General features: G+C 36.4%; 1 protein-coding gene across 5 annotated transcripts in view; it reads right to left on the reverse strand.

Annotated features, from left to right (window-relative positions):
• Positions 1–25,335, reverse strand: part of LOC109049617 (rap guanine nucleotide exchange factor 2-like) — a 39,742-nt gene continuing 14,407 nt past the window's right edge. Inside the window, exons 2-29 of one of the 5 annotated variants that reach the window (XM_042716141.1) lie at positions 23,381–23,451; positions 23,241–23,297; positions 21,018–21,101; positions 20,852–20,927; positions 20,611–20,778; positions 20,136–20,153; positions 14,088–14,210; positions 13,463–13,640; positions 13,215–13,351; positions 12,958–13,116; positions 12,545–12,697; positions 11,786–11,950; positions 11,587–11,694; positions 11,285–11,488; positions 11,065–11,173; positions 10,730–10,973; positions 10,354–10,514; positions 6,713–6,953; positions 6,238–6,621; positions 5,849–6,060; positions 5,629–5,752; positions 4,949–4,972; positions 4,184–4,401; positions 3,692–3,820; positions 3,423–3,524; positions 2,500–2,656; positions 1,865–2,394; positions 1–1,083 (exon numbers count right to left, since the gene is read on the reverse strand). In XM_042716141.1, coding sequence (XP_042572075.1) covers positions 1,058–1,083; positions 1,865–2,394; positions 2,500–2,656; positions 3,423–3,524; positions 3,692–3,820; positions 4,184–4,401; positions 4,949–4,972; positions 5,629–5,752; positions 5,849–6,060; positions 6,238–6,621; positions 6,713–6,953; positions 10,354–10,514; positions 10,730–10,973; positions 11,065–11,173; positions 11,285–11,488; positions 11,587–11,694; positions 11,786–11,950; positions 12,545–12,697; positions 12,958–13,116; positions 13,215–13,351; positions 13,463–13,640; positions 14,088–14,210; positions 20,136–20,153; positions 20,611–20,778; positions 20,852–20,927; positions 21,018–21,101; positions 23,241–23,297; positions 23,381–23,451 — 4,362 coding nt within the window. In that variant the 3' untranslated portion in view covers positions 1–1,057. Of the gene's footprint in view, positions 1,084–1,864; positions 2,395–2,499; positions 2,657–3,422; positions 3,573–3,691; positions 3,821–4,183; positions 4,402–4,948; positions 4,973–5,628; positions 5,753–5,848; positions 6,061–6,237; positions 6,622–6,712; positions 6,954–10,353; positions 10,515–10,729; positions 10,974–11,064; positions 11,174–11,284; positions 11,489–11,586; positions 11,695–11,785; positions 11,951–12,544; positions 12,698–12,957; positions 13,117–13,214; positions 13,352–13,462; positions 13,641–14,087; positions 14,211–15,894; positions 16,194–20,135; positions 20,154–20,610; positions 20,779–20,851; positions 20,928–21,017; positions 21,102–23,240; positions 23,298–23,380; positions 23,452–25,335 lie in introns of those variants that run through there. The other 4 variants (XM_042716138.1, XM_042716140.1, XM_042716139.1 and 1 more) reach the window with 4 other exon arrangements.

Raw genomic sequence — 25,335 nt, forward strand, 5'->3', positions numbered from 1 at the left:
TTAGACTTCATTGCTACAGTGTTTATTTTCCCTCAAGTCATTTGTAGCTGAATTGTCCAATAAACAGAACAAGTCTCTGAAATTTTTAACAAAATATAACCATTATTTACAATAGCTGTATTAAAAATACAAAAGTAGTTACAGACTTTGCCAGTTGTCTTTGTAAAAGACGTAGAAATACATGTGATTCTTATAGATTTGGCTGGGTAGAAACACAAGCGATACATCTGAACTATCACAAACTCATGACAATCTAAGTAAAATATACAGTTTTAACCATTTACTGACCATATTATGATCACCTATCATCTATGTAACAACTATAACTTATATATTCTTGACCACAATCTCTTGTTTCTGAAAATCTGTGCAACAATTCATGATTTGTGCCATTAACTCGGATAGTTTGAAACAATGGTGCTGACAGATAAAATTAAATAAAAATACAAAACATAAAATCTTTTCAAACAGAAAGGTGGGAAACATTTGGAAAGTTTTTGGGAACATGATCAGATGAGAAAAGGCATGTTAAAATGGTCATATACTCATTAGTAACATAAAAACACTGATATCAGTACAGAGAAGATGTCTGAGAATACTGAGGTTTGTGAGAGGCAGCTGCTCAGTCTTTTCTTTCTGTCTTCAAGTGTCCGAAGAAAACCACGTCTCCCTCTGTGATTGATTTCAACACTCCCTCTCACAAGCACAACACACACACACATACAGTGCCTTTAACACGTGACATACTAAAGTAACATTGCATATTAAAACTTCTAATGAAATAATACTGTTTCTATAGTCTTGTAACACTGATCTTGCATCGTGTGCAACACGATCACGCTATAATTAAAATGAGACCGCTTGACTTCCTTCTTGTCTTTGATTTGTAGAACTTATGTTAAAAGTGCCAACATTTTATCTGCTCCTGTCCTCTTTCACAGTGTTCTCCATGAAGGTCTGAAATGATTTGCTGTAGTTCAGTACATGGCCACGATTCCATATCAACTGTCATATGAATGTTGTTTAACTTTGGGAAAGAGATACGAAGAGTCTCGGATTAAACTGCAGATATTTGCTCATTTTCTGTAAAGAAAAGAGACAAAATTAGAGCTTGACTTATTCTTTCCAAACATTAAAAAAAGTAAAAATACTAAAAAAAAAAAAATGTGATTGTGAAACAAACTATGAACAAAATTGTCATTATTTGAAATAAAATAAACAATTATCTGAGGGGGAAAAAATCATAAATAAATAAAAACAAAAAATATATACAGACATACAAAAAAAAAAAAAAAAAACAGAAATTGCAAACAAAATTACTACAACTTTAAAATTAAAATGGAAAAAAAAAAAAAAAAAATATATATATATATATATATATATATATATATATATATATATATATATATATATATATATATATATATATATATATATATAAAAAGATTCAAAATATAAATAATATAACAGTTTCTCAGTGATGCTAAAATAACACTGCTCATGAATAATACCGATTATTTTCATATTTCATTTTACAATTACCAATGTGCAGAATTGCTTTTTATTCGTTTTTTTTTCTGTTCATCACAAACTACAGTAATAAACTTAAAATATGAATCAGGCATTTTATTTAATATGCAAAAATTTTAAGCTGTGTAATTGTTAATCTGTGATTTTCTTTCTTGGCTGATATTTCATAAGCGGAATGACTATCAAACAATAAATTAAACAAAGGTAGCATACTGGTAAAAGTATCAGTGCAATTGATATTATATCTCTAGCAGATTTGAACAATTTTAAACATTCACTTATTTTTTCTTTTATTGGATTGGATAAATTTTTTACTTCATAATCAAATACCCACCATCCGGTTGTGGTCGTCGTGGTGACTGGCAGTGGTTGTATACTGGCAATCTACTGGATGGGTGAAGTGGAGGAGGATCACATGACCTTTTAAGGAATCGCGACCTCTGCAGAGCGGCTGTGTAGTCTGGTGGGCGTCGCCCATGCGCATGAATGTGGCTGTCTGCCTCAGCCAATGACAGAGCAGTATAACCAGGCGGTGTGGGTGGCGGCTCTCTAAAACGTCCCTCCCTCCGACTCGCAGTATTCTTGTTTATGTTTGGAGTTTCGTCTTTTCCACCTCTACGTTTTATCGTTCCTGTGTCTCCTTCCAATTCATCAGCCCAGTAACCAGTAGGTGTGGTCACATGAACTCGTCCCATCCCTTCTGACAGCGTCTCCCAGCTGCGGCTGTCATAATAACCCACACGCTGTGGAATACTCTGGATGTTATCATGGGAACCACTGGAGCAGGACGTCCAGCTGCCACGGCCGCTGTCTGCTGCGTCCAATGACGCACGGTCACACTGATCCTGAGTCAAGGAGTAGGATCTGAGAGAAAGAAATATAAAGAGACTTTAAAAATAAAGTACTAGACCAACCGTATTGACTAATCGACAACTTTTTAGGTACATATATGCATATAAAACCTCTTACCCCAAGCTTATTTGGTCAGGTTCAGCTCTGCATGTGCTGAGTGGGTGTGTAATCGTATGGGCTTGAGCATGCGTGTGGTCACCAACCATGATGAGATCAGAGGAGGAGGAGCTTAAACTCAGCTGATCTGATGCTTCACTCACCACTAACTGTGGGGCTATAAAAGAAAGCATAAATAACCAAACAATTAAATACATCCGAGAATACATTACTCTTTAGAAATGTGAGTTCTTTTGAATTGATTTGCAGTCATCGATTTTCAATTTTTAAAAACACCCCTTTCAAAACCTTTGAACAGGGATTAATTTCTTACGTGATTCATTAAAATATGCATTTCTTTAACAATAACTTGTTAAATAATGCAACATTCAGCATGATACAATAATCAAGTACATCAATTAAAAATTTCCAATTACGTAATCTTGATCAACTCATACTGTTTTTTTTAAAGCTTTTATTTTTTTGTATTTTTAATTTCGAAAGCCATAACTTATCACATTTAAATATTATATGCCAAGTTAGCAAAAACTTCATAGATTTTATAGCATTTTACTATAATGCAGTTACTAAAACAGTCGACAGAAAAACATCAAAAGCAATCACCGCATCAAAAACTGCATGTACTTTCTATATGGTTAGGATTAGGGTTTGGTTTAGGATTACTTGCATGTAATTATGCATAATTTATTGTTATTATAACAGTAAGTACATGTAACGTGTAACAAGGACACCTTAAAATGAAGTGTTACCTTATTTTGCAGCATGTGCACTTAAGAAATGACTGCGCAACATAAGGGAAATACTTGGATTTAAAATGGTTCAAGGTTATGTTCAGCTTTAGTACTTAGTTATTATATTAAATACATAAGAACACTGCAAAATAAAGGGCAAACCAAGATTCTAAAAACTGATTCAATACATACCTTTTCTTGGTGTGCTGTGAGGTGAGGTACGTGGAGAGGAGAGTAGAGATGAAGCATTTGACTGGCTGTCCTCAGGCAGCTTTCGTGGTCTGTCCCGGGCCTCTTCTGAGAGAGACAAAATCTTATGAAGAGACTGAGGAGACTGGGCACCTACAGTCACAAAAACCTCATCTCACTGCAAACAACACTTACAAGTCACCAGCAGAGGGTGCTCGAATGACACCAGAACTTAGATCATTTGTGGAAGTAAAACAAGTGAAAGATCTTACCAAATGGTGGTAACTCTTTGCCAAGTGATTTCTTGCAACCATGATTTCCATTAGTCTGCTGTGGAGTGGTGCTTCTTTGACTGACAGGAGATGCATCCACTCGTCTCCTCTCACCTGAGTTCTTCAGAACTGAAATAACAAGCACACACATACATTTTGTTTTTACTATGCTATTTATCACATTTTGGTGTTTATACTAAATTACTTATAATTATATATATATATATATATATATATATATTGATATTTATCACATTTTGGTGTTTATTATATTACTTATAATATATATATATAATACATGTATTTTAATTTATAACTTAAAACAACAATAATAATAATAATTACAATAAAATGCATTATTCTAAGATGACAACTGAGAACATAAAAAAAGACAACTGACTTTTGATAATCAATTACATTTTATCTCGTTCACAATAATCAAAATTCAAAAAAGCAAGGTGATAGTTTTCTAAAAATGTGTGTGCAACTCACTGGAGCTGTGGGCAGGCTCACACTGCAAAGAAAGTTCGTGGAGCTTCTCCTCATCACTCTCGTGTGTTTGCGCCTCCAGATACTGCCGCACGCGTCTGCTCATCATCTCCACCTCATAGAGTTTCTTAGCACTGAGAAAAGAGCTCCGCCTCCCCTTCCTCTTCCCACCCATCGTTCCAATGTCAGAGAGAGAAGAGCTGCTCACCTGACTTAGAGACCTACACGCATTAGAACAAAAGACACAATCAATGTTAATGCAAAATGACATTACTGAACATGTCAAATCAACAGCAGAAGTTAGCGAGACAGCCAGAGAATTTAGCTGGGGAATTAACATGACCATTTTTAATGTGCACAAAGAAAATTATTGAGATAAGTGACTATTTTAGAAAACTACAGGTTAATGAAATATTTACATGTTTAGAAAGTAGGGATGTGCATGAGTAAATAAATAAATAATTACATTGACATTAGAGTACTCCACTACAATATTACTCAATGCCCATTGCTACTTAAGCAGCAAAAATACTTTTATACAACCATATAAATCATCATTGAAAACACTCAATCAAAAATTCATGCCTTTCTAGAGAATGACAACGAGCATTCAGGAAAAGGAAGTCAAAGATGAGATTTTACATACGCAGCACAATTAAAACAAGCTATAGACTACTGAGCGAAGTGTTAGTGTGGTTTAGTATCACGCAGAAAAACTGACAGTTAACAGAAAGTGAAAGAGAGAAAGACAGTAGCAGTCCCACTTACCCAAGACTTCTCCACTTTTTCTTCCTACAAAAGAGTGCCATGAAGAGTCAAAGAACAAGAAAATTAAGAGATTGTGTAAAAGGAGGCATAAGACACTAGTGCTTAGACAGTGAAGCCCACAGAGCAAAGGCCCAAAAACAAGAAGTCCAGTAAGACACCAAGCACACAAATGACTGTGAGCAGAAACTGTCAGCATGGGATATATGCCACATTGTACAAGAGACCAGCTCTGTTCCAATCCCTATTGAGCTGCCTTCATAGGAAACATCTTAAGGCATCACAGATATGTATCTTAATTTTGCTGCAAACCCAGAATGCTTTGCCACAAATGGAAAATTCATTCAAAATGTTCAACAAGGCAAAATTTTTTATATTTTTCATAAAAAATGAGGGATATGGTGAAAAGATTATTTTACCCTGTTTGTATGCATATGTATTTTATGCTTTATATTGAGTCTCTTGTATGGAGCACTATTTGTGTGGCATGCACTCGCTCATGTAGTGCATTTTAAATCGGTCACTAATAAGGATGCATTTCCTGTGTTGCTCAGTAAGTTTCGAAAAACACCTAGTGTGCTTTTGTAATTATGCTTTTATCTCAAAGTTTTATTGATGTCACACATGTTTGTGTATTTGAATAATCATTGCTGAATAAATGCATGCTTTGTAAGTGAGTGTACCTAGTCTTAAAAAGCAATGCAGGGTCCATGGTGATGGAAGCCATTCGAACCACGTGTCTGATCTCTCGCGCAATCATCCTCAGCTTCTCAAAATTCACCAGTCCGTCCACCTTGGAGTTGTTGCCTATAAGCACACGTGTTTGATAGATTCATACTTCATCTTCAAACCAAATTCCAAATTACTGGGCAACTGGAAGAGAAAGGTGTAGGTGTAAGTTACCCTCATGGAGGAAGGTGAGGTCTTTCTTGATGACAGGAAACAGAGGGATGACCGGTGGCTGCAGGTTGTGTTTGTTGAGGAGGTTGCGGTATTTGGCCATATTTCGAGAAGGGTCAAAAACATCCTGTAATTCTGCCAGAAGCTTCTCATATTTTCCAGGCAACCGTTCCCATGTAGATCTCAACCGAGCGACGGGTGCTAGATTGAACCCACTGCAAAAGATACACAGAAACATTTAAGTCATCACATAGTGGAGAGAAGATGGACTACTCCTAGCATTAGCAGGAACAAACTTAACAAAATTCTGCAAGGAACAAAAGCACATTGGCATGTTTGTATGGTAAGAAGCATGGACACACACATTTTAATAGATGGCACATAAACACTACCTGATTATGGCGAACATGGAGTTGAAGTTCTTGCAGTCACGGCAGTGAAGGGCAATCTTTATAAAGTGCTTGATGATCTTCACTCTTTTGGCCAGGTTGGTTTCTTGTACTATCTCTGTGGCGACCCAGAAGGTCTCCTGGTTTACAAGAGCCTCAAAGTTGCGCAGGTTGCTAGGAGGCTCTTGTGGGTGAAGCTTGAAGAGGTCACTGATGTAATCCGTTGGTTCAATGCTGGAGAAGAGCAGATAGTTTCGCGCTGACAGCTGATTGGCTATCTCCATGGAGCTCAAAGACAACAAAGGGACCACAGACTCTCGCTGCATCTCCTGTGCTTCCACATCCGAACACAGCGTTTCTGTCTCCATGTTGCTCTTCAGGTAGTATCTGGCAAAGCAAGCAGAAAAAAATAACCATCACATGAAATTAAACCACAAAATTGCAAATTTAACTTCTCAAATTTAGCTCAAGACCAAACCTGGCACTCAGCTGTATCCTGTCAGCCAGTTTAGAGAGTTGATCAGGTAGTCGTCTCTGTTTGATAACTCCCTCCTGTGTGACCGAAACCTCACAGAGCGAATAGGCTTCAGGACTTGCTGTCAAGCCAAACTCTCGCATCGCCTGATTGGCTGCCTCTCTTGCTGTGGTGTCTCTATTGATCAGTAAGAAACGACTTTGTTGGTCTGCTTTGAAAACACGCAGCACCTGGTCTTGCAATTCTGTGGATAAAAAACATCAACAAACCATAAAACAACTGTATATAAGAAGTATGTAAACCTCAATCAGAACTAGGATCCAAACATTCCTGCATAGCACAGATTACATGCAGCTTCTAGAACTATATTAGGTAAACAGACGTGGTGGATGCCTATAAGGAAGATGTAACACGTCAAATGAAAAAGAGATGAAAGGAACTCTAAAAACAAAGACAGAGGTTAACTGGAGATCCAGATCAAGCAGAATCAGAGGAAATTTCTTCTGCAGAAGACACAACTTGCAGAGTTTTATAGGAAAGCAGAGCTGTCCAAAGTACAGGTTCTTAAGTAACGTTAATACTAAATTAAAAAGATCTTCTGACTACAATCACACTGCTAAGGTTTATCCAATTTTACACATATCCAATTTATTATTGCTGGCCGATGATAAAGTTTAAATTATCTGATGGTATAAACAGTCAAGCAGTTTATATTTGCTAAACAGTATATCCCTTTACCTGATATAAGGGGGTAAAGTTGTATATGCTTACAGTAGTTTTGGGATGGAAGTGATAATAATAATAATTACGTGGTGATATTAAAGGGATAGTTCACCCAAAAATGTTATCTTTATTTACTGATGTTAAGGTGTTAAAGTTTCATAAAACTTTAAAATTTTTTATTAATTTTTTTATAGTTCCAAAATTCTTTAACTGTCTTAGTTTTAGAATGGGGTTAATCAATTGTTTGGTTTTTTGGGTGAACTGTTCCTTTGAGGATTATGAAACCTGTAAGGTTTTGTTCGATTTATAATAATTTAATGTAGTGACAAGCCTAATGACTCTTTGGTGATGTGCCATCACTGCCACAGGTAAATTCATTTGATAAATTACAGGGTTAAGATTTTGATCATATAGCCCACCCCTCAGCATTTTAACTGAGGAGTTAATTGGAAGTCATGACAAAATACTTACACGTAACAGACTTTTACATAGTAGATAATACATAATACATTTAGTCCCCTGTAAACAACTTTGGCTACTATGGTGTCAATATGCTACTCAATTGTTCAAACGTCTTGTAGGACTTTCCTCTAACAAGCAGTGATCTTGGTAATTTAGTAAAATCTGTTCTGGTATGATGATCACAGACAACCATGAGTATACCTCAAAGCATTACAATTAACTGCTCAGAATTATGTTTCAGTTAGTGTAAACAGTCGGGATAAAAAAATAAATAAATTGTGTGCAAAAATAAATTATCTAAATTCTTCTAAATATAACTTTTTTTTATTTTTTATTTAAACATTCTAATTTGTATCTTTGTTTTACTACTTACTTGAATAATTAAATTAGGGCTTGCAATGCTTAATTGAAAACATTGAGAACCAATGTTTACTTTTGGAAACACTTTCAGACAATGCTAAGCATGAACAGAAGTTACAGAAAGAGAGTTGTACATAAAAAGACAAAGCTGTAGGAGTAGAACATCAAAGTCTGAAAAAAAGAAAGGTCATTTAATTACATGACTTGGCCCAGTGGCAAGTTTAGCAAATGGCACAAAGTGTATTAATCTACACAGACGGGCCATTGAAATAAACCAGAAACAATGTAATAAAGTGTGTATATAGTCCCACAGCCTTAAGGCGTGTTTAATTTGACCCAGAGCATGAGTTAGGCTTGCCAGACAACTGGCAAAACACAGTCTACTGGAAAAAACATGGCAACAGTGCTGCTACATCTTACTTTCACGAAAATGAGAATTTCCCATAAGTCTTTTTTTTATTTTTTTTATCAACAAGTGACAGATAATGAGTGAAAATGTTGCCACTGACTCAAGTTTGCAAAAATGAATAATATCTGTACAAGAACGATACTATACACGGCTAAAAAGGTCAGCAGAACAGAGAGAAGGAAATACAGTCAACTAGATAAAACTTTATTACAGACTTTGAGAGAGAGAGAGAGAGATAGACATAGATAGGCAATTAAGAGGGAATTACGCATGGGTAGGAGGACGGATATCTATATAGATGGGTGAGTGTATATGTGAGGTGTGTGTATAGATGGGCGGGAAGTAAGTAGTGAGTGCACAAATACTCACGATTGAATCCAGGTGCTGTGAGCAAGGAGAGGGTAGCGGGATCATTAGTACAATCGCACAAATATAACACAAAGAAAGGAACACAAAAAGCAGCAGTAGAGTGGAATGCATTTATGAGCAGAAAATTATATTGAAGGTGCTGTGTGTAAAATATAGCCATGTCATGTGCAGCATTATATTTTATGTTAAAAACAGCAAACAATTATCAGGTTGTGAAGTTCCGAAGGTGCTATGTGAATATGTCTCAACATCAAAATCTTTATTTTTGTGTCTATATACAGTACAGGTCAAAAGTTTGGAAACATTACTATTTTTAATGTTTTTGAAAGAAGTTTCTTCTGCTCATCAAGCCTGCATTTATTTGATCCAAAATACAGAAAAAAAAATGTAATATTGTGATATATTATTACAATTTAAATAATTGTTTTTTAAATTTATAATACTTTAAATTATCATTTATTTCTGTGATGCAAAGCTGAATTTTTAGGATCATTATCACATGATCCTTTAGAAATCATTCTAATATGATGATTCATTATCAAAGTTGGAAACAGTTCTGCTGCTTAATATTTTTTCAGAACATGTGATACTTTTTTAGGATACTTTGATGAATAAAAAGTAAAAAAAAAAAAAAAAAAAAAAAAAAAAAAAAAGAAGAAGAAGAAGTATTTTGTAATAACAATATACACTACTGGTCAGTAATTTGGGGTCAGTAATTTTTTTTCTTTCTTTTTTAAAATAAAATCAATACTTTTATTCAGCAAGGATGTGTTAAATTGATAAAAAGTGATAGTAAAGAAAATATATTATTAGAATATATATTATTAAAAAAAAAAAATTATTTTGAATAAATGCAGTTCTTTTCAACCTTTTATTCATCAAATATATTAGACAGCAGAACTGTTTCCAACACTCATAATAAATCAGGATGTTACATGTGACACTGAAGGCTGGAGTAATGATGCTGAAAATTCAGCTTTGCATCACAGGAATAAATTATTTTTTTAAAGTATATTCAAATAGAAAACTATTATTTTAAGTTGTAATAATATTTCACAATATTACTGTTTTTTTCTGTATTTTTGATCAAATAAACGCAGGCTTGATGAGCAGAAGAAACTTCTTTCAAAAACATTAAAAATAGTAATGTTTTCAAACTTTTGGTCTGTACTGTATGTGTTGTGTGTACTGTATATATAAATATACACTCACACACACAAACATACACATATGCACACACACACACACAGTACTGATCATATATATTATGCTGATTTTTGAGCATGCACTTGAGTATTCTGTATTCTGTATGCATATTTACCTGGTGGCTGTGTACTGTAGTCGATGATGCGTTGTTGGCCTTGGGCCAGGTCAGGGTTACTGGATGAGAGATTTCCACTGACTGCCATTGTGGGCTGAGTCTGTTTGTTCTGTCTTAATCCCACAATGCTGTCATCCTGAGTCTGCCCTAACCCGAGGTCACTATACAACAAAAGGACAATGACTCAGCATGACTCGGTATGAGGTGAACATCAATCAGAATTTAACACATACGTCAAAAGCAGTGGATGTGAAATAATGCCCTTCTGTTTATGAAAATATCACTAAGATGACAAGATTCGTACTGATGTTCTTTCTCTTTCAGGATTCTTAAAGTCAGCAATAGCGTCAGAAGAAGAGTTTGTGTGCTTGTATACCTGTAAGGTTTCTGAGGTAGGATGCTCATGCGTGTCTTGTCTAGAATCTTCATGAGTTTATTTCGGCCGCCCATAGTATGTGCTTTGACCTTCTTGCTGACCTTTTCTTGACCTATTACATCAGAACCAGCCCCAAGTTCAGGTACAGAATAACGGCTGTTTTTCTTTCCGTCTCCAATCTTTGGAAGATGAGGAATGCCGTTTTTCCTTTCCTCTGCCAACCTGGCCACCAGCTCCTTGAAGACTGAGAAGAGTGAAAGTGAGTAAAAAAAAAAAAAATGATATCTATCAACAGCTCTTATGTATTGGAAGGTGTTTCAAGGTAGGAATCTCACCCAGGAGGTTGGTTTTGACACTCATACAGAGCTGTGTATTGTTTTTGAGAATTTCAGTTGCTTTGGACAGCTGCACATTCTCAAATGTCTGCCCGTTCACCTCCAATATCTGCACCAGTGTGAAAAAGATTAGATAAGACAAAAAGAAAGAAATAATGTGTGTAAAGAACATGCTTCAGTGTCTTAACACTGTTTTATACAGAGGTTTGAAAGGTGTCACCTGGTCTCCACGTTTTAGCCCAGCTTCCTCTGCTTTGCTACCAACTTCCACGCTGCTGATAAAGAGGCGCGTTCCTCGTTCTGCTCCTCCAATCAGTGCGAAGGGGAGGGGCATCTCTCGAGCAGGCCTATTTATAGTAATCACTCTGGGTTTGGCTTTAGCTGCACAAGCTATGTTGAGCAACCGCAACTGACCAGTCATTTTCTGTTTGGATAAACAGAGGAAGTTAATAAAGATGATAAAGTGATGAATGACAAATATTTTAAATATGCATTAAAGTATTGCTTGCATGCTGTCTATACCTCTCTTTCCAGATCGCTCTGAAATTCCTCCAAAAAATTGGTCATATCAGGATCTCCTTCAAAGTCACTGAAGTGATTGTTAACCCATAACAACACAACTCGGGTTACCTGATTAGAGGAGAGAGGGAAGAACTGTGAGTCCCGTCCAACTGAAGCTTAATGTGGGTTTCTTTAGAAAAGGTTGATTCAGTCACGCTACCTTGTCCCGTAAACTGGGTTCATTAAACCAGTCCAGAAGTCTCTGTCCCAGAATCAGAGGACTGGGCAGGAAGGTACGATAGGTCAACAGGAAGTCCTCAATATATGTAGGGTCAACAACTGAATGATCCTCCACTAAGTGCTGCATCAGCCTTTCAGCAGTGCCCTAAAAAGTGTACATCAGATTTTTCTTTTAAATTACCACATTTAAAGATCTTTCTTCTTTTACTACTAAAAAACCCCACACATTTTAAATCAAATTAATTTAGGTTTATTAATTGGTCAAATGGTCTAAGACAAGTGAATAAACCATACAATACTATTCAAAAGTTTGAAGTTGATAAATGTTTTAACATTTTTGAAAGAAGTCTCTTATTCTTCCCAAGTCTGCATTTTTTTTTTTATCAGCATTGTCAAATATTTTAACAAGTTATCTTTTCTTTTTTAATATATTTAAAAATGTATTTTATTCCTGTCATGGCAAAACTGATTTTTCAGCAGCCATTACTCCAGTCTTCAAAGTCTTTATTGTCACTTTGGATCAATTTAATGCATCCAAAATTTCTTTAAAAAATTTAAAAATAAATAAAAAAAGATCTTTAAAACACAAAATGTGGAGGGGATGTTCGATGGGCTATTATATTCACATAGCATATAAAGTCAGAGATTAAATTCCAGAACAGATCAATCAACTTCAAGAGCCAAAATTGAATTTCTCAGCTGAGTACTTTTTCCAAATTATTCTAAAAAACAAAAATACCTTGACAACAATGTGTCCCTTGCGGGTGCCCGTCCGGTCGAGTTCTCTGTGTTCTTTGACCATGACGATTTCTCCTTCCTCCTCCACTCGCTGTGTGTTCTGCTCAACCTGATTCAGAATGCAGCAGTAGTCCTGCTGGGCAATACACACAAACTACACACACACACAAATAATAATGTTAACTGGCGTTTTTTGCGTCAACATTTTATGCATTATTTGCCTTGCAAATCAAGCTTGAATGGGGCTTTTTATTAAATACACTATCACTTTGAATAAAAGTGCCTTTCTAAACTAAAATACTAAAGTTTACAAAAACAAAATCTAGATAAAATTTACTGACAGAAACAAGCTGCTTGAGGACTAATTCACCATCATTATGCCCATATTTACTACAAGTATAAACACACTCTTACCTGACAGTCGTCCACTTTGGTCCTCATGACTCCAGTCATCAGCTGTTTATCCATAGAAGGGGAGACACCAAAACTTCCACCCATACACACACTCTCACTGCCGCCATCTGGATAGATCACCTCTACTGCTCCATTCAGAATGACTGACCATGAGTCCAGCTAAAACACACACACACACACACACACACACACACATTCGCCTGTTATCAGCTGAACACAAATGTAGAGATGAAATGCTGCAAAGGGACCAATCTCACCTCTTCACCGTGGTTGAGCACGATGGTTCCGGCCCGTTCCACAACCGCAAACACCATGACGGCACACAGCTCCCTCCGCACCGAAACACTCAGACTGGCAAATGCTGGAAGCTGCTGCACAAACTCCAGCAACTGCTCTGTTTATAGAAAGAGAATGTGAAAATGAAAGAGAAAGTGTAAGTGAAACTTATAATGAAAGTAGCTTAGTGAATTTCCATCACTGATCAAATCAAAGCACAAAAGAGTACCGATGTCATCATCTGTACGGTCCATAGGGTCTTTCTCCAGACAGTCTCTCACAATATCTCGACTCATAAGATGGTCCGTTCCCCTCCCTACATCCTCATCATCATCATCCTCGTCCGAGTCCACTGCCGTTTCAGGAAGCCCGCTCAGATCCATGTCCCCACATTCACTTTCAGTGGCCTGTAAAATAAATATAATTTTCAGCAAATGATGTTCATAGACATTTAACGGCTTTCTGTACTTTGTGACCCGCATTTACAAACAGACAAAGTGAATCACGTGATTATGACTGTGTGTGTACAGATGGTGTGTCAGTACAGAAGTGTGTGTTGGCCCTCTGAGCCGGCTGTGTTTGTACATGCGATGGATGTTTGGGTGTGCATGTGAAATGCTGATCTGTGGATCAAAAGGTACGTGTGCTTGAGGACTGACATGAATAGGTTACGGAGAGGTGACAGATGGACCACAGAGGAGGGTGGGGGAGTCCTCTACAGGACAGGATTTAAATGTGTGCGAGTGTGTGTGTCCCAGATGTTCACAATAAATCTCTGTCAGAATGCGCTTCTGTTGCAGAGTGTGTAAGGAGATTGCTTTATAGAGGGATAGAAACTCAGAGTCTCTTATCACCTGGTAGATATCTGATAGGCTGCTACTTCCTGAATCACTGGCAATGCTGGAACGTGATTGGCTGGAATTCATATGGGTGTGGCAACTGTCAGAGGGGTGAAGCTTTGAGAAGTCGGCAGGAAGCTGCAAGAGAATCATACACCGTTATAAAAAGAGTGATAAATAAACAAACAAATAAATAAATAAGCACGTAAAAAATAGCTAGATTATTCTAGAAAATAAATGAAATCGACATATTTTAGATGATTTTAGGTAATGTATATAAAGTAAATTTCATATTTTCCGTGACGTAATTGGTAAACATTTCTTTTTTTCTTAATACGTTTTAAGTACCTTTTAGCTTTAATTTCATGTGAATTTCCCTGCAGTGACAAATTCATTTTTAAAAGTACAAATATTCCAGACTTCAATTTATATGAATTAAACTAGTATAATTATACTGCATGTATAATAATATTTAAATTATTGTTTAAAATAGTATTTAAAATAGTATTGCATGTAACATAACAAGATACTCATTGCTTTAAATGTCAACTATGTGCTGTATATGCATAAAAACAATATAACAATTCTTCCCTGACACAAACTTTTGAGCATTTGTGCAAATAAAGTGTTTTTTCCCTTCAAATCATCAGGAAACCAAGGATTAATTTTAAAACCCTGAGTAAGTGTCAGCACAATTATTCGTTAGTGGAATGGATGATGTGTTCTCACATGTACATGTACAAGTTCAACTGAACAGTGGGATTTAAAACATCTAATAATCCATCTACTCTGAATCATTTTAATTATTGGTCGATAAAAATAAAACACACAATGAAGTATTATTGCTAGCAGTGTGGCATATATCCACCCTTTCCAGGCCTGGCAATCACAATTCTTTGATACAAGCAAACACGCAGCACCATAAAAAGGTCCCAAAAGTGAACAAATGTATAGACTAACGACCAAAGCTTTCATCAGTTAATAAACCAAAGTAATGTTTAGATCTAAACACCCTAACCAACACCCTACTGTACAACATCCCCTGAGGCTTACTACAGTAAAGTTGATGGGTTCATGTACTGATGTCCTAGATCAGATGGCCTACATACAGTGACCCAACAATAAAATCACATGTCAGAATATAATCACGCAAGTCAAAAACTCAATAATGTAACCCCTTAAACAAATCACTGATATGACTACATGAAGTCAAATAAAATGACAGGAAAACAACTGCAAAAACTAATAAAAATCAAATCAAGTATAAAGTTGAATAACAAAATTATGCAGATTAACAATGTGAATAGAATTAATTAAAAATAATCAATTTTAAATTAAATTTAGATTGCACAACAAAATCAGAAACAAAAGCATGTAGATTAATAATTGAAATAGAATTAAGTAAAAATAAAATTTGAAAAATAACTCAAATTAGATTGCAAACCAAAACAAGCAGCCCAATTATACATATAATTTCAACAAAATTATTTATTAAAAATAATTTAGACTTTAATTAAAATTACATTTGCAAAACAAAACTATAATTCTCTCCCATTCAGAATATATTTGTTCACCAATCACTCAGTACACTAATACTTTGTCTGGTTGTATACTGTTAATGTCAAACTTTAGTCCACCCTTTAAATTCAGCTGCTCCCTAATACTTTATAAAATGAAGCAGGCATGCATTTATTTACAGGTAATGCATGTGTGCGATTAACCTTTTGTTGCAAAAGAATTATGCATATTTTTAAATATGCAAGCCTTTGTATTTTTTTTAAGAGTGTGTGTGTGTGTGTGTGTGTGTGAAAGAGATACTCACAGTCCTGGTCTCCTGTCTCCTGACTCCATAACCATTAGACAGGACTAGCTGTCTCATAGCCTGCAATACTGAATGCCCAACCATCCTGTGTGCATTTAAACTAATCTCTAAAACATTATCAATCTTTCTTTACCACACTGTTCTAACCACACCTATTTACTGTTCAAATATCTATCTCTCCAGTGCACTTGCTCACAGAGAGCATCCCTCTCTACTGAAATCAGCCCATCACCACAGTAACAGACAGCACTCTGGAACAGGTGATGTTTCTGCAGACACAATTTTCATCAGACCCTGCCCCTCTGTCCTATTCACACACACACACACACACACACCCACACACACACACCCATGCGGGATCATGGGATTATCAAGAGGCTGGTATTGTTTAAGTGGAGGGGGGGTGGGGGATGGTTGACACCCACTGCCCTACTAAACCAGTCACCAGGGTCAACCCTGCAATGACTGACAGCTCACTGAACAATCAGGATGGCACATATATCTGTTAAGAGTCCGCCTTCCTGCTGTCAATCATAACCAGGCACTGGGTGGAATTTATGCACGGGCTTACCTGGGCTTAAGCCCAGGGCCCCGGGCTGGGGGAGGGCCCCGATGATGCCGGAAAATATTGTAATCGATTTTTATAATTCGTTGGCTGTCCCTTTAAAATTACGCTTTATCGCTTTGCTTTTAATGCACGTGCGGGCGTTGCAAGTCCTGCTCGAGAAGTGTCAGTCAAACCCTCTCAATCATCAGTCACAGTGGGCATTGTTTAATTGTCTGAAATCCAATAAAATTCATCATTGTCTGAAAGCATTCAGTTATTGGCCTGTATCGAACTCACGTGACATACTTACGTTGAATTCTTTATAAGATAATTGCCGCCTATTCTAATGATGACAATAACTAATCTAATGGCTAATCTAATGTGACAGCAATGTCTCGTAAATATGACAGTGGTTCGCAAAAAAGAAAAACAGCACAAGATAAAGTAGAACGTCAGAACAGTTTGTTAAAAAAAAAAAATCCGAAACTAACATCATATTTTAACGCGGGCCCAGGGAAAGATGAAGATGCAGATAATGGTGAAGGGGAAAGGGAAAGGGAATCACCGCCATTTACAGGTTGGTTGTGATATGGCAGCAGTAGCTAGAAAACCCGCTGGGTTTATATCCGCACCCTCCCGTTCCCGATATATATGAACTCTTTGTTCACCCGCTGTCTGCTTAGAATAATTTTCTTCCCGACCCGACCACCCTGCTAAATTTAGATCTCGTTTCCAAAATTTCAAATTTCCATTTTTCACGGAGAAAATAAAAATGTTGCCTGCACAAAAATTTTATTTATTATTTTATTCGCCTTGTCAAGATACGAAATTTAACATTTTATTGCCAACACAGTAGGGGAAAAATGTCGAAGAGAAAAAATAAATAAAAACGCAGACTCTGAGCCCTCTTTTCAATATTTCTTGATACTGTTGTTGGATGTGGAAGTATCTCACTGACATTAAACTTTCCGATTTTTGCTGCTGTGTCGACCAAATGTTGGGCCAGCTGATTAAAACCTTTTCCGGACACACTATCATACGGTCGAATGTCTTGGCAAACAAATTCAACACATTTTTCTGTTGTCTCTTTTTTAAACTGCTCTGGCACCGGCCTGGACTTTGTAAATGCCAGTTTTAGTTTGATCCTTTGTGATGATGCATGAGTGCCGCCTTAAACCCGAGGTTCCAGTCTTGTGACTGCTGAACGGGAACACTTTTAGGCATTTATCACATTGCGCAAAGGGTATTTATTTATTTTTTTTCATCTGCGTCTATGATACACGAAAAAGACTCCCATACATCAGACTTGCCTGATGTGGGTTTCTTAGCAGTAAACTGACCATTTTCCAGTCCAAGTTGAACGTCCTTCAAGGACAGCGCATCCAGACTTTGCTCTGCCATCCTTTTTTAGGGCCGTATATTTAGCACCGGTACAGTCTGCCCTGTGGACCCGCAAATACAATGCATGACGCAGAAAAAACTGGTCCATGCGTGCAGCGCGTGCATAACGGTCCTGAGTGCAGGGCAGGCTGTAGCCTATACCGGGTGGTCGATAAGATAAAGCGAAGATATGCTGTTCTGAAAGGACGTCGGGAAAGTGATATTGAATGACCGACCGCTCCCGTTCAAATTACACCAGAGTTACCGACCGCTACCGTGTTTTAGTTGGAAATTTAAACCCGCGGCGCAAAATTTGTGGTCGGGACAGCCGCGGGAATGCAGACCCTCTACCTCACAGACATCATGCAATACTGAATTAATTGAAAATGGGCCTATAAAATAAGCATAGATATTGTTTTCATTGTCTTTGTTACATTTAACCTCAATAATAGGTTAATGACAGCAAAAGCTACTAGATTAATTTATATTTTAAATATTGTTAGACAAATAAACAGTAGGCTAAGTAATAAAATAGTTACAAATAACCAAATTACGAGTAATAGCACAAATAAATACAACAGAACAAACATACCTATAAATGTAATAAATGGTGCTTTTCAAGTTTTTCATGTAGGTTTAGAGATTTTCAGGTAGAGAAGTTGTGATCTAATGTATAACTATATAGATTAAACTATTAAAAATTTATCAGTCAAGAGCAGTTACAGATGCATAAAAATGTTTTTAATGTTGAAAATATAAAACGTTAAATACTGTGGAATTATTAAAAAAATGAAGACATTTTAACCTGAAATTAAACCCGCCAGTGGGTGGCAGCGAATCACTGTTAATGAGCAAATCATTGAGATTCAACCGATTCATTCAAGCGGCTGATTCACTCAGGAAGTGTTGCTCAGAGATGCAAAACAATTCTGTGGACTTTGGAACCATTTTCGTTGGCGAAATACAGCGAAACAGACGATTTGGTGTCTAAAATGTAAGTCACTTGATATTAAGTTGTTTATTAAACTGTACGCTAAATAAAATCATCACATTTGTAATCATGCTAATATTTGGAGAAAAACGGCACTCTTTGTGTAATATTAGTTAACATAGCCTAGATATTAAATTATATAAATATGAAATATTTACAGGGGCATATTTGAATTCTGAGGCATTAAGACTAAATCACGTGCACAAGTCTAACCTACTAGACTACGTCACATAGTGCGTGCGTGCACAGAATGGGTTTTTTTTTTTTTTTTTTTTTGTAAAGTGAGATGCATACTCGATAATATCAGATCGTTAAATCAACAATTACGATATCATAGACTACATATAACGCACACCCTACAGCACTGGCCCGATCAGGCAAGTGACCGTTCTGTCTACTGTCTCGAGCGTCATTCACACTAGCCTCGGGCAATCGGGCAGTCCTTATTGTCGAGCCCTGGAAGGGCCCCTCAAGAGATAAAGCCCAGGGGCCCCTTATAGTCTTAATGCGGCCCTGCTTAGGGCAGTTGGGAGTTAGTTGTTGTTGAGAAATTGATGGGGAGAGACAGAGACTACATGCTCAAAGTGCCACAAGGGAGAAACTGAGAGTGATAGAAAAGAAGATTGGGAAGCTTTTACCAGATTAGATTTGCTAAGAATTTAGCCAAGACTATGGCTCAGTTCCAAAACCTAGCGATTGCTGTCTACATAGGCTGCTATTTTCTAAGGTAGCACTCTCTAGAGAGCAACTCTGTGGGACAAAGGCCCTGTTTCCACCTGGTATATCTGATGTTTCTGCAGTGCTCAGCCGAGATGCATTACCATTTACACCTGGTCTTAACATGCATTTTAGGGTATGTTTGCATGACAACAATGTACAAAAATCTAAAATGTTTTCTATGTATTTTTGAAAATTGCCCATTCACATGGATCCCTGAAAATGTCTATGATCACTGTATTATGCATGCCAGGGCAGTAGCTGGTGATGCCATTTTGTAAAGAAACACTAAGCGCCTGCTCACAGATGCATTCTTCAAGTGCTCATAGACTGGGCATGTCTTCACAGTTTAATGAGTTTTCTACTATTTTCAGAAGTGGTCAAAAGTTGACAACCTCAAAGCCTTTTAGACATTTAAATCTGCATTTAGTGTCTTCATTGTGCAACAAAGTCAAAGCATTTACACATTTTGAGGAAGTCAACCTACATAATCGTTTTTGTTTTTTTTTGCATATAAAGCTGACAGAATATAGCATTTTAACAAAACAAACAAAAAACACAAAAAGCAACTTTGAAGATATTCGATAGTATTAAAAGGTAAATTACCTGGGATTTTGAGCATTCCTGCAGCAAGACAAAATTAAAAACAAATTAATATGCATACCACATGTTAATTTGAGGACAAATACAGTGACACATTACATATAAGTTTTTTTTAATGCTGATAAATAAGCTCTGTTTTGTGTTGAGATGCACACACTGACTTTAAAATCAAATACTTTGTATTAAAGTGCTATGATGCAGTCACAATTAACAATGTTTGGGAAATGTTCATAAAAAGAGTAATTTTAATAGGAATCTAATATGCAACTAAGAGAAAGATTTCCCCATGAATATTTCGCAACCGGATCAAGATGGTCACACAATTCACTGCACTGACCAACAGAAAGCTTCCTCTAAGTAAGAGGCTTTGCCTGAGAAATTCTGCTAATGTGACCGCACTTTAACAGTTGCAACTATTTGTATAATCATAATGTGATCAAAAGGGCAGATATAAAATTGTATATATGTGTGAACGGACCGAATGGTATGCTGGTGGCAGAGGGGGCTTGCTGACTGGATAATGATCAACCGTATCAATTATAGTCTGTCGCTCTCCGCACTGGTTTATCTTGCGGAATCTTCTCCTGGACTGCCGATGAGATGCTTGTCTTTGGAAATACTCATCGTTGTCATCCATGTAGTCCACCTGGCAGAGACAGAGTGGTTAACTGTATCCCCATCAAACTCTTATTGCACTTTTACAGGCCTATGTAACTCACCACAATCATTTCTGAAGCCTCAAGGACGATACACTCACAACCACGACGCAAACTACCCGCAGAACGTTTACCAAAACTGAAATAAAACAGAATACATGACACAAAACACTGCACAGAACACATAGAGGAAATAATGAGGCAAACCAAACTCAAAAAACACTCATACCTGCTGCGGGGCAGAAACATGGACTCCTTTATAAAGACTGAGCCAGAGAGGAGGATATACCAGCAGGTCCCAATGTCATCAGGACTAGAAAACACAAAGACATATATAACAACATTACCCACAAAGACACAATGCTTCTATTAAAGTCCATTCTTACCATTATTTTCCGGGTGGAGCAGTGACCCAACAACACACATGTCATTTTGGGCAAAGGAAACAAATGAAATGAATCATGCAAATGTGGGCGAATGGATCTTGGTAAATTCAGTAGTTTCCAGAGCAAAGGGGCACCAGTGGTTTGCTAGCTTTGCATAGCCAGACTTTTAACTTTTCGAATTAGGTCTTGCTGCAGAACCATCCAATTAGACAGGAAGAGTCCATCTGACCAGCATTTAAAGTGACCAACCACGGGATATACAGTATTGTTTACAAATACTGTGGATTTTTCAAATGATTTTAAAAGTTAGATCACAATTTGGCTGTATTTAATTGATCAAGACCACAGTAAAACAGTAATATTTTTAAAATGCATTAAGATTGAATATACTTGTTTGAAAATACTGTGTATTTTAAAATATAATTTATTCCTGTGATGCAAAGCTGAATTTCCAGCATCATTACTCCAGTCTTCAGTGACACATGATCAGAAATCATTCAAACAAGTTAATTTGGTTCTCAAGAAACATTTCTTCTTATTAATAATGTTGAAAACAGTTGTGCTGCTCAGTACTTCTTGTAGAAACCATGATACTTTTTTTCAGGATGCTTCAAATAGAGCGTTCAAAAGATAGCTCTTCCTCAGAAGCCAAGCACCCAAACACGATTTTGTTCTTCGGACTGAAACATGCCAGTTGGAGAAAGCACTTGCCATTTTTGTGTGCAAAAAGAATCAAGAGATCAAACTGTTGGTGGTCCTCGGGCATGCCATTTGAGGTTGAGACAGCAGGGTTTTGAACTATGCCGAGGGAAACACATTTTGCACAACACAATTCCCAGTGAAAAGAAGCACATGGCTGATTTTGTGTGTTTTGGAAAGCATAGACTTGACAACCTGGTTAATGTAGGCATTGCACCACAGTGATTTACTGCAGATAATGGGAGGTTACAGTTAGAAAAAAATAGGGGAAAAGTACATAAGTGATGGGGAATGTTCCAGGTTTTGATGAGCTTGCATGACTTCACTTTTCCATAAGAATTTTTGCCAGACTATGTAAAAGGTTTCCTTGAACGTAGTATGAACTGAGAAAAAAAAAAGAATGTACTACATAGTATCGTATCTAGTACATTCCTTTTTTTTCTCAGTTCAAATTAGACTCAATCAACAATATTTTAGTTGTAATGTTCACAAAAGTAAATGTAAAGTGTAAAATATGAAGTTTGTATTTTTGTTAAATAACACACCATTCAATAAGACCCTGACTTCAAGAAGTCATCCATTATCAGGTGGGAATACTTTTCTAGGTGGATGAATATATTGTTATGTGCTACTGTTGTTATGCAAACAAGTGCATGTAAACTGTCCCTTTCTGGCATGCTTACATGCTAACAAATTCAACTTGGATTTAACAAACTTAACACAGACAAAAATCAGTTAATTATTTTATCACACTACACTCATGCCAAAAAGTATACTGTTTATGTCCTGTGGTTGTACTTTTGAAACGTGTGTATTTTAATGTTCATTGCCTGGCTCAATGTGCTCAGTGTAACAGCTTTTTTTTTTTTTTTTTTTTTTTACCCCAAAATATTTTCTGTGGTAACTGATATTATGTCACTCACTAATACTGTTGATGATATTTAAATATTATTTTAATTATATCAGTGGTAACCCAAGCAAACAGGAAGTTCTGAACAGAATGTTTTATTTTAGTAGGCAGAGTGTGTGTCTATATTCAAAAAGCCTTTAGGAGCTTAATCCCCGTCTGTAGATAGACGTTACAGATTTAAATGAACTGAGCACCAGGCAGATGTCGGTGTCTGTTTGTGTCTGAGACAGAAAGAGAGGGAGAGTAAGCAGATGTGTGTGTGTGTGTGTGTGAGTGTGTGTGTGTGTGTGTGTGTGTGTGTGTGTGTGTGTGTGTGTGTGTGTGTGTGTGTGTGGACAAAATCATCCTTGTGACTTTGATGTAAACCTCTGATAAACTGACCTAGATAGAGATACATTTTCTGACAGCCTTTGTGAGAGTGTATTGAGTGTGTGTGTGGGCGCGTTTGGATACTCACTAGTATAAAACCTCATTAGCTTCATGCTGTTCATATCGAACTGTCTCACACATCAACCTGCAAATGAAATAAGCAGAGTGTTAAGCACATTCCCTCTGTAATGTAGTAATGAAAATACCCTCACACAAACACGCTGGTACCTGAGCTGATGTTCCCTCAAGTTGGACAGCGCTTCCATGCCATGGAGGTACGAGTACACAATCTGCAGATCCTGCAAAACAGAGACATAGAGAAGGTCATGAACTGCTATATTACAGTGATGCCACTTTACATGAATAGGGTACAAACGATGGTGTCCTATTTACTACCAAAAACATAACATTTAGCTCTGTGCCACATTTTGCACACAACCATTTGCTGTTAACAAATGATTTCACATTGAGCATTTCTAAAACTTGTGACACCCAAGCATTTCGACCTTTTCTAGAGCATGGTATGAAGACAAGCAAATAATCTAATTTCAGAATTCAGAACTTTTTACACAAATTGTATTATTGACTGCATTTGTCAAGCTCAACAACCAACCAATACTAAAGTTATTGCAGGAAAAAAGAAAAAACTAAATAATACATTTATCAATAATATCTAGAGCTCAATGTGTTTTTTAAATGTTAAAGATTTTTGTTACATAATTAATTTGTTTATTCTATGTTAATTGATGGAAAAATAAATCTATTTAGATATGTCTCAAATTTTGTAAACATGCAGAAATGTCTGGTTATACTTTAATTTAACTGAGGACATTTTTAAAGAGTTAAGCACCTTTTTCACCTGTCATTTTTTTTTTTTTTTTTTTTTTTTGTGGGGGAAATAAGAATTTAAAAGGTTAGCAAACCAAACACAAAACAAGATAAACATGAGCAGCAATAAATAAGTAAATAAATATTTATATAAATGTTTTTTTACAAACATATACAAGGACACAAATTTCCCAGATTAAACCTGTTTCCCCCTTTAAGTCATCTAACACCTGCGTGTATGTACACCAAAGCACCAGTAGGAGGTGCCCTATATACGTGAATATATACACGAACAATAAATACACATCATATACCAAACACACAGTATATGCACAACCCTACATTATTTAACTCCGCCCATCTTAAGTTACATAATTAGTGTTCAACAAGAATGGAATGTTTGCATATACTCAATCATTCACTCCTTCGCTTTCAGGTCTCTTTTTTTCCCTCACTTCTGTTTTTCCTCTCTACTTCTGTCTTTATTCTGTTCCTCTTTGGATAAGATAAAAGATAATATGGATGTGTCTCACAACCTAGCAATTAAGTAGTTCATTATGTTGGTCCAAAACATTGCTGAGCAAATCTTAAAAATATTTAAAGCTAACTACTTTTGTTTTAATGGCACATGCATTTAGCCTAAGGGTTGCTGTTGATGTTTGTTACTGCCACAGTAATGCAATGTTAGGTATACAACAGGACTGTGTGCTTGCAACGCACTGGTCGAGAATTGTGTCTTTGTTATACATGTTGCTGGTCTAATAGACACTTGTCTATGGATGATTTGGTAAGCAAATTACAGATTAGGAAAATCTGGTGGGACGAATCGTTTCATAGTCAAAGACTGTTCTGTTAATGCAGCTGAACAATCATTCTTTTCAGTGAGGTTAGCTATTTGAACCAATTATGCAAGAGCAATAGAGTATATCGAATACCAGGAAGAGGAAAGAGCTATACACTGCAGATGCAACCACATTAATGCTAATATAGAAACCCTTTATTCACACTTCTGCAATGCAAGATAACAGCTAGACAGAAAAACCTCAAGCCAGAACCTTCAAAGACCCATAATAATTTTCATAACAGAAACTAAAACATGACTACAAACTAGTGTTGTCACAATACTATAAATTATAACTTCAATACAATACTGTAAAAAAATTTAATTCTTTGTACATTTTAGACTTTATATTATTTTAGTTTACTGTAGCAAAACTGGAATAAATGTCTTAATTTTTTATTTGCCAGTTACACCCTTAAGCATGGCTCAATGCCAATTTATATACTACAGAATAACTACTAGCCTAATTTATACAAAGATCAAACATTATCAAAGGTTATCAGACATAAAAAAA

Source organism: Cyprinus carpio, chromosome B1 (assembly GCF_018340385.1).
Source record: "Cyprinus carpio isolate SPL01 chromosome B1, ASM1834038v1, whole genome shotgun sequence".
NCBI lineage: Eukaryota > Metazoa > Chordata > Actinopteri > Cypriniformes > Cyprinidae > Cyprinus > Cyprinus carpio.